The 9,686-nt window shown below is 44.8% G+C and overlaps 1 protein-coding gene across 1 annotated transcript; it reads left to right on the top strand.

The window, feature by feature from the left end:
* The first annotated feature begins 1,683 nt into the window (after positions 1-1,683).
* Positions 1,684-2,324, top strand: LOC108522256 (39S ribosomal protein L51, mitochondrial). Its single transcript, XM_017862336.1, has one exon. It carries the CDS (start codon positions 1,817-1,819, stop codon positions 2,201-2,203), a length of 387 nt encoding a protein of 128 aa, XP_017717825.1. The 5' UTR covers positions 1,684-1,816; the 3' UTR covers positions 2,204-2,324.
* The last annotated feature ends 7,362 nt before the right edge of the window (positions 2,325-9,686 follow it).

Here is a 9,686-nt window from a genome sequence, read left to right as displayed (position 1 = left end):
TTCTAAAAATTAAACAGCAAGTTACCATACGACCCAGCAATTCTACTTGTAAGATCAAACAGAAGTTAAAACATATGTTCACATAAAAACCTGTACATGAATGTTCATAGCAGTATTATTCATTAATGGTCAAACTGTAGCAACCCAAATGTCCTCAACTGATGAGTAGATAAACAAAATGTGGTGTATCCTTATACCACACGTGTATATATTAGAATATTATCTGACACCAAAAACAAACAAAAAAAATGATGTTCTCATATATCCCATAACATGGATGAACCCTGAAAACATGCTAAATGAAATAAGTCAGGCACAAAAGGACAAATGTTATATGATCACTTATACAAAATATCTAAAATAGGCAAATTCATAGAAACGGACAGTAGATTAGAGGTTACCAGGGGCTGGAAGATGGGGAGATACTGCTAATGGGTACAAAGTTTCTATTTTGAGGTGATGAAAAAATTTTGGAAATATAGTAGCTTTGGTTGCAAAACATTATTAATGGAATTAATTCCACTGAATTATATACTTTAAAACTGTTACAAGGAAAATTTTATGTAATATATATTTGACCACAATTTTTTAAAAAAAGAATGAAGTGTTAACCAGGCACAGTGGCTCACGCCTGTAATCCCAGCACTTTGGGAAGCCAAGGCGGGCACATCACAAGGTCAGGAGTTTGAGACCAGCCTGGTCAACATGGTGAAACCCCGTCTCTACTAAAAATACAAAAATTAGCTGGACACGGTGGCAGGTGCCTATAATCCCAGCTACGCCGAAGGCTGAGGCAAGAGAATTGATTGAACCCAGGAGGCAGAGGCTGCAGTGAGCCCATATCGCATCACTGCACTCCAGCCTGGGAGACAGAGCGAGACTCCATCTTGAATGAATGAATAAAAATAAAAAAGAATGAAAATGAATGAATAAAAATAGAAAAGAATGAAGTATGGGTACATACTACGACATGATGAACCTTGAACACATTATGCTAGGTAAAAGGAGCCAGACACAAAAGGCCACACAGTACATACCATTTATATGAAATGTCCAGAATCAACAAATTCAGAAAGAAAGAAAGGAGATTTGTAAATTAGTGGTTCTCAGGTAGTGACTGCTAATAGTATGGGATTTCTTTTTGGGGTAGTGAAAATGTTCTGGAATTACGTTTTGATAATGGTTGCTCAACTCTGCAAATATAGTAAAAATCACTAACTATACACTCTAATAGGTGAATTTTATGGCATGTGAATTATAATGCAATTAGGCTATTAAAAAAAAATAGAGAAGAAAAAAGTACATGCCACAAATAGGCCAACAGAACAGAACAAAGTTCTGAACAGGTTCACATAATCTCTGATTTATGACAAAGGTGGTACATTACAGTGCAGCAGGAGAAAGGATGGCTTCTTCAATATACGTCCTGGGTTCATTAGCTATCCATACAGAAGAAAAATAAATTTGACCTATCTCACACCACAGACTGATTTATGACAAAGGTGGTATGACAGTGCAGTGGGAAAGGATGGCTTTTTTAGTATACATTCTGGGTTCATTAGTATCCATACAGAAGAAGAAAAATAAACTTGACTCCTATGTCACCACCACAGACAAACTGAAAACCAATTCCAAGCAAAACAAGGATCTAAATGTGAAGTATAAAAATAAAATTTAGAAGGCTCAAGATGGCTGCCTTCACGTTAGTACTCGTGTGAAGTCAGCGGGGACGGTTCCTGTCGTCATCTTGAGGGCTACTTCTGGCCCTCACTCCTGGACTTATTTGGTGTGTTGTTGAAGCGGGGAGACTAGAGAAATGGCAGGGAGGCTCTTATCCGGGGCAGGCAGGCGCCTGTGGAACTGGGTGCCTCTGGCGTGCAGAACCTTCTCTCTTGGTGTGCCTAGATTGATCGGTATAAGGCTCACTCTCCCGCCCCCCAAAGTGGTTGACCGTTGGAACGAGAAGAGGGCCATGTTCGGAGTGTATGACAACATCGGGATCCTGGGAAACTTTGAAAAGCACCCCAAAGAACTGATCAGGGGGCCCATATGGCTTCGAGGTTGGAAAGGGAATGAATTGCAACGTTGTATCCGAAAGAAGAAAATGGTTGGAAGTAGAATGTTCGCTGATGACCTGCACAACCTTAATAAACGCATCCGCTATCTCTACAAACACCTTAACCGACGTGGGAGGTTTCGGTAGAAGAGAAAGCTGAGAACTTCGGAAAAGGCTCATCTGTCACCCTGGAGAAGGGAAACTGTACTCTTCTCTGTGAGGAAATGGCTTTGTATTTTCTCTGTAATAAAATGGGGCTTCTTTGGAATTTGATAGCCACATACTTCTGTTTTCCTCTAGATGCTGCCTCTACTTACTCATGGAGACTGTGAAGGCTTTTTTTTTTTTTTTTTTTGAGACGGAGTCTTGTTCTGTTGCCCAGGCTGGAGTGCAGTGGCGCGGTCTTGGCTCACTGCAAGCTCCGCCTCCCGGGTTCACGCCATTCTCCTGCCTCAGCCTCCCAAGTAGCTGGGACTACAGGGGCCCGCCAGCACGCACAGCTAAATTTTTGTATTTTTAGTAGAGACGGGGTTTCACCGTGTTAGCCAGGATGATCTCGATTTCCTGACCTCATGATCCGCCCACCTCGGCCTCCCAAAGTGCTGGGATTACAGGCGTGAGCCAACCCGCCCAGCCGACTGTGAAGTCTTGACTCCTCCTAGATCTTAGGATCTTAGGTTTGGGCTTCACACCACTTGCCTTTTACAATCTAGCTATACCTAATGCCTTTAAAAAAAGAAAAGTTGATGAGAATGTTACTGGCAATTTTTGACATAATGCTGTTATGTTAATAGTGTTTCTAAGGAGCCTTCCACACTGAAATGAAATATAAGAGAAAAATGGAGTCATACTTCTGTATTACTCTAATAAAATATTTATTAGGCATATTCTTTGAGTAGGAACTATAGGAAAAACAAAAGTGAGGTGTCCTTTCATTTAAATATGAAACATTAAGTACCATGTGAGTGGTAGAGATGGGGGATACTAAGCCTGACTTGTCATCAGAGTTGTCTGGATGTTTTAACATTTCAAAAGCCTAGTCTCAACCCCTAAAGATTGATCAGTAGAGCTGAGTTGAGTCTAGGGCATCTATATGTTTTGTTCTTTTTTAATAATAGTTTTAAAAAATTACAGCTGGGCATAATGGTGCCCACATGTAATCCTAGTATTTTGGAAGACTGAGGTAGGAGGATTGCTTGGAGCCAGGAATTTGAGACCGGTCTGAGCAACATGGTGAAACCCTGTCTCTACTAAAAATAAAAAAAAGTGGCCGGGTGCGGTAGCTCACGCCTGTAATCCCAGTACCTTGGGAGGCAGAGGCAGGCGGATCACGAGATCAGGAGATCAAGACTATCCTGGCTAACATGGTGAAACCCTGTCTCTACTAAAAATACAAAAACAAAAAAATTAGCTGGGCGTGGTGGCGGGCGCCTGTAATCCTAGCTACTCGGGTGGCCAAGGCAGGAGAATCACTTGAACCCGGGAGGCGGAGCTTGCAGTGAGCCAAGATAAGTGCCACTGCACACCAGCCTGAGCAACAGAGTGAGACTCCGTCTCAAAAGAAAAAAAAGTTAGCTGGGCATGGTTCTGCATGCTTGTAGTCCCAGCTACTTATGCTTCTGCGTGCCTGTAGTCCCAGCTACTCAAGAGGCTGAGGTGGGAGGATCACCTGAGCCCAGGAGTTTGAGGCTGCTGTGAGCTGAGATCGTGCCACTACATTCCAGCCTGAGCAACTGGGGTGAGACTCTGTCTCAAAAAAAAAAAAAAAAAAAAGTGAAGAAAGGGCTGGGTGCAGTGGCTCACACCTGTAATCCCAACACTTTGGGAGGCGAAGACATGAGGATTGCTTGAAGCCAGGAGTTCAAGACCAGCCTGGGCAACATAGCAAGACCCCATCTCTATATTTAAAAAAACAAAAACTCTATAAAAATGATGTTAGATTAATAAATACTTGTTGCGGGGCATGGCAGTTGGTGCACACTTATAATCCCAGCTACTCTGCAGGCTGAGGTGGGAGGATCCCTTGAAACCAGGAGTTGGAGGCTGGCCTTAGGAACATAGCAAGACCCCGTCTTTAATAAAAATAAAGAGTACTTGTTAAATTACAGGTGGGTTTTGGATAAATGGATTGGTGGGTATATATGAAAACATGGTCCTGGGTCTTAGGGAAATGTTTTGGAGAGTCAGTTTTCAGAGAGGTGGCTGGAAGGAGCTATGCATGAGAATGGAGAGGTTGATGTGAAATGTGAATGACTGTGATACTTTACATGATTTGGTGGTACTAGAGTGGAGAAAATAAAATATTTGGGACTGTGCTAAGTGCAAGGTGCCCTGAAGAAGATACCTATATATCTTGGTAGAGTATCTGATTGTTAGGGAAGAGAAAATTAATAGGTCAACAGGCATTTTTGAATATTTCCTGGTTCAAAGATACAAAAGGTCTTGTTTTCAAGGACAGAACAATCTTGTTTTGTGGTATGAAACAGTATATAACATTTTCTTTCAATAAATACTGAATTACTATGTGCAAGGATATTTGGAGGAACAGAAATCACCAAGGTAAAGTTGGTTCCTACCTCTAAGTAGTCTTCATTCTACTTAAAAGATGTCTGGTGGCTCACACCTGTAATCCCAGCACTTTGGAAGGCCTAGGTAGGCGGATCACAAGGTCAGGAGATTGAGACCATCCCGGCCAACATGGTGAAACCCCGTCTGTACTAAAAATACAAAAAAATTAGCCAGGTATGGTGGTGTGTGCCTATAATCCCAGCTACTCGGGAGGCTGAGGCAGGAGAATTGCTTGAATCCAGGAGACGAGAGAGGTTGCAGTGAGCCAAGATCGCGCCATTGCACTCCAGCCTGGGCAACGAGCGAAACTCTGTCTCAAAGGAGAAAAACAAAAAAGAAAAGAATGTTTGCCAGGTGCAGTGACTCATGCCTGTAATTCCACTTTGGGAGGCTGAGGCGAGAGGATCAGTTGAGCCCAGGAATTTGAGATCAGCCTGGGCAACATGGTGAAATGCTGTCTCTAAAGAAAAAAAAAAAAAAAAAAAAAAAAAAAAAAGCGGGGCGTTGGGTGGCATGTGACCTGTTAGTCCCAGCTATTGTGGAGGCTGGGCGGAAGGATTGCTTGAGCGCTAGGAGATTGAGACTAAAGTGAGCCGAGGCCGGGCGCGGTGCCTCAAGCCTTTAATCCGCAGCCCCCCCACATTTGGGAGGCCGAGACGGGCGGATCACGAGGTCAGGAGATCGAGACCATCCGGCTAATACACTGGTGAAACCCCGTCTCTACTAAAAATACAAAAAACTAGCGGGCGAGGTGGCGGGCTGTAGTCCCAGGTACTCGGGAGGCTGAGGCAGGAGAATGGTGTAAACCCGGGAGACGTAGGCTTGCAGTGAGCTGAGATCTCGGCACTGCACTCCAGTACGCGGGCGACAAGAGCGACGACTCCGCCTCCACACACACACAAAATAAATAAATAAAAAATAAATAAAATAAGTGAGCGAGCTTTGTGACACTGCACTTCAGCCTAGGCAACAAAGCGAGACCTGTCTTCAAAAGAAAAAGAAAAGAAAAAACAATGTATTTGCTAGAATCAGTGGTCACAAACCACAATTGTGAGGCTATATTAATCTGCTCCAATAAGAAGATATCCCATCCCAACAGGACAGTTAGCACTGGGATCCCCACTGGTTAAATTGGCAGAGCTTCATCTAGTTTATACAGGGGGCAAGACTGGAAAAAGGAGAAAAGAAGAGATGGGAGAGATGTGTATGGTAACCAAAATAGTGGATTTAAATATGATGATGAAAGTCCCATGAGAGTGGGTGTTTTTTTGTTTTTTTTTGGGTTTTTTTTTTTTTTTGGTTTTTTGTTTTATTTTTGCTGAGGGATGTCAGGCAGAAAGGTATCTGTTGAAAAGACTAGTACTTTAGAAATGAGGTCTTAGAAGCCAGGAGCGTGGCTTCATGCTTGTAATCCAGCCACTTTGGGAGCGCCAAGGCGAGCAGATCCACTGAGGTCAGGAGTTCAAGACCAGCCTGCCAACATTGTGAACCCCCATCTCTGTTTAAAAAATCAAAAAACAGGCCGGGCGCGGTGGCTCAAGCCCTGTAACCCAGCACTTTGGAGGCCGAGACGGGTGGATCGCGAGGTCAAGAGATCGAGGACCATCCTGGGCGTAACACGGCGAAAACCCGGGTCTCTACTAAAAATACAAAAAACTAGCCGGGCAAGTTGCGGGCGCCTGTAGTGCCCAGCTACTCGGGAGGCTGAGGCAGGGAATGGCATAAAACCGGAGGGCGGAACCTTGCAGTGAGCTGAGATCCGGCCACTTGCACTCAGCCTGGGCGGACTTGCGAGACGTCTGTCTCAAATAAAAAAAAAAAAAAAAATACAAAAAAAACAAATTGAGCTGGGCATAGATGTCACGTGTCTGTCATTCAGCTACTCAGGGAGTCGAGGGGGAGGATCAGCTTGAGCCCAGCAAGGTGGAGGTGGCAGTGAGCTGAGATCATGCCACCACATTCTAGCCTGGCAACATAGCAAGATCCTGCCTTAATAAAACAAAAAGGAAAAAAGATTCACCCCTTGCAGGAGGCAGAATGAAAAAGCATAGTTATGAAATCCAGTCATGTCGTGGGACATTCAAAGTTGTTAACATCTATATGTATAGGGTGCTAGAGAGGAAGGAAACACCTTATCTTTCCTTGAGGAAGCAGGAATGGGAGGAGGAGAACGGCTTTTAGAGAAGGAGGTGGACCACTGAGTTGTCTTAAAGGAGTGAGAGGTAACAGCTTCCAGGGCAGTTGAAGGCAGAGAAATACAAGGCTCAGAGGCAAGAAACAGGTATGGTGTTGGCATGAGAAAGCTATGAGTGGTATTTATGGGTGGAGCTACTTCTTATGGCAAAAGACAGGAAAAGAGATGGGAGGGCAAGACGTCAGATCCTGAAGGAGTGTAATGAATATCTAAAAATTTAGCCTCTAGGTGGAAATGATGACCCACTTTGGAAAAGTGGCCAGGTTCCACAAAAAGTTAAGGGCGTAGACAAGTCATGAGTTCGGACCAGCCTGGCCAACATGGTGAAAGCCCATCTCTTCCTAAAAATACAAAAAATTAGCTGGGCATGGTGGCGGATGCCTGTTAATCCCAATTACTTTGGGGAGGCTGAGGGCAGGAGAATCGCGTTGACCCAGGAGCGGAGGTTTGCAGGAGCCCAGAGACATTGCCACACCAGCCTGTGTGACAGAGTGAGACTCGTCTCAAAAACCAACAACAAAACAACAACAACACAACAACAAAAAAACCAAAATAAGCCGGGCATGGTGGCGGACACCTGCTAAATTCCCAGCTACTCAGAAGGCTGAGGCAGGAGACGAAATCGCTTGAAGCCGAGGGAGGTTGCAGTGAGCCTGAGGATCGCACTACTGGACCACTCCAGCCTGGGCAATAGAGGAGATATCAGTCTTGGAAAAAGAAAGAAAAAGAAAAAAAAGAAAAAAGAAAGAAAAAAAAACGGCATCCTCTTCTTGTTTCTTGATCTTAAATGGAATACATGTCTATTAAAATTTGTTATGAAATCTCTAGCATGTACCTTTAACAAGTTAAGATATTTCTTCTGTTCCAAGTTTAACATTCTGTTTTGTTTCAATTATGGAGTTGAGTTTTTAAAAAATTCCTTTTACAATATCAAATGAGATAATCAGAGCTAAAACCTCATCTTTTATAACACGGAATTCTAATTGATTCTCTTTATAAAACTGATAAAGTACCGGTTCAGTGGTCCGCCTGTAATCCCAGCACTTCGGTGAGGCTGAGGCAGAGTGGTCACCCAAGGTCAGGAGTTCAAGACAACCTGCCAACATGGAAAATCCCATCTCTGCTAAAAAAGTAACAAAAATTAGGCGGGCATGGTGGCATGCAATGTATCCCGCTACTTGGAGGTGAGGCAGGAGAATCACTTGAACCCAGAGGCGGAGGTTATAGTGAACTGAGATTGTGCCACCCTACTCCAGCTAGGCGATAGAGCAAGACTCCATCTCAAAAATAAATAAATTAAATAAATAAAGTTAAATTAATAAATAAATAAATAAATAAATAAAATTGATAAAACTGGTTGGGCACGGTGGCTCACGCCTGTAATCCCAGTACTTTGGGAGATTGAGGCAGGCAGATCACTTGAGCCCAGGAGTTTGAGACCAGCCTGGGCAACATGGCAAAACACTGGCTCTACAAAAAATACAAAAATTAGTCTAGTGTGGTGGGATGCACCTGTGGTCCCAACTACTTGAGAAACTGAACTGTGGCTGGGCGTGGTGGCTCATGCTTGTAATCCCAGCACTTTGGGAGGCCGAGGCGGGTGGATCATGAGGTCAGGAATTTGAGACCAGACTGGCCAACATGGTGAAACCTTGTTTCTACTAAAAATACAAAAAAATTAGCCAGGTGTGGTGGTGGGTACCTGTAGTCCCAGCTACTTGGGAGGCTGAGGCAGGAGAATCGCTTGAACCAGGGAGGCAGAGGCTGCAGTGAGCCGAGATTGTGCCACTGCACTCCAGCCTGGGCAACAGAGCCAGACTCTGTCTCAAAAAAAAAAAAAAAAAAAAAGAGAGAGAGGCTTAAGTGGGAGGATCACCTGAGACCAGGGAGGTTGAGGCTGTTGTGAGCTATGATCGCACCACAGCACTCAAGCCTGAGCAACAGAGTGAGACTCTGTGTAAAAAAAAGGCCGGGCCCGGTGGCTCACGCCTGTAATCCCAGCGCTTTGGGAGGCCGAGACGGGCAGATCACGAGGTCAGGAGATTGAGACCATCCTGGCTAACACGGTGAAACTCCGTCTCTACTAAAAATAACAAAAAGTATCCGGGCATGGTGGCGGGGGCCTGTAGTCCCAGCTACTCGGAAGGCTGAGGCTGGGGAATGGCATGAACCCAGGAGGTGGAGCTTGCAGTGAGCTGAGATCTCACCACTGTGCTCCAGCCTGGGCGACAGAGCAAGACTCCGTCTCAAAAAAAAAAAAAAAAAAAAAAACACCACACTGATAAATCGTAATATTATTTCATATTACGATGATAAGTACCAGAAAAAAACAGCTAGGCCGAGCAAGGTGGCTCACACCTGTAATCCCAGCACTTTGGGAGGCTGAGAAGAGAGGATTACTTGAGCCCAGGAGTTTGAAATCAGCCTAGTCAACACGACCCCCATCTCTACAAACAAACGAACTCTCCAGTCTCCTCAGAGGATGCCTCAAGGACTTCTGGGAGCTGTACTGTGCTGTCCCTCTTCCCCAGCGACCTTCGTAAGTGGCAGTTGTGCCAGCCTTTAGCATGTCATAGGTTTTAGGAACAGGGGAATGGCCTCCAACAAAATCATTTTCAACCAAGTGCAGGTTGTAGACATACTCAGGAACACGCTGGTTCGGTGAAGATTTCCGTTGACCACGGAGCTGCGGCCCTTCCTGGAGAGGATCTGCTGCACTTGCTTCTGGATTCGCAGGCTCTTGACTGGCTGCCGCGGCCGCTGCTCCCTGCCAGCTTCAGCTTGGCCTTGGAGGGCAGCGCCAGGCTGGAGTTGTCCACTTGTCCCAGGATCTGCTGGCCCAGGATGGTCCAGATGTAGCCGTACTCA

Source organism: Rhinopithecus bieti, unplaced genomic scaffold (assembly GCF_001698545.2).
Source record: "Rhinopithecus bieti isolate Rb0 unplaced genomic scaffold, ASM169854v2 scaffold_65208, whole genome shotgun sequence".
Lineage (NCBI taxonomy): Eukaryota > Metazoa > Chordata > Mammalia > Primates > Cercopithecidae > Rhinopithecus > Rhinopithecus bieti.
This window is presented reverse-complemented; position numbering and strand designations above follow the sequence as displayed.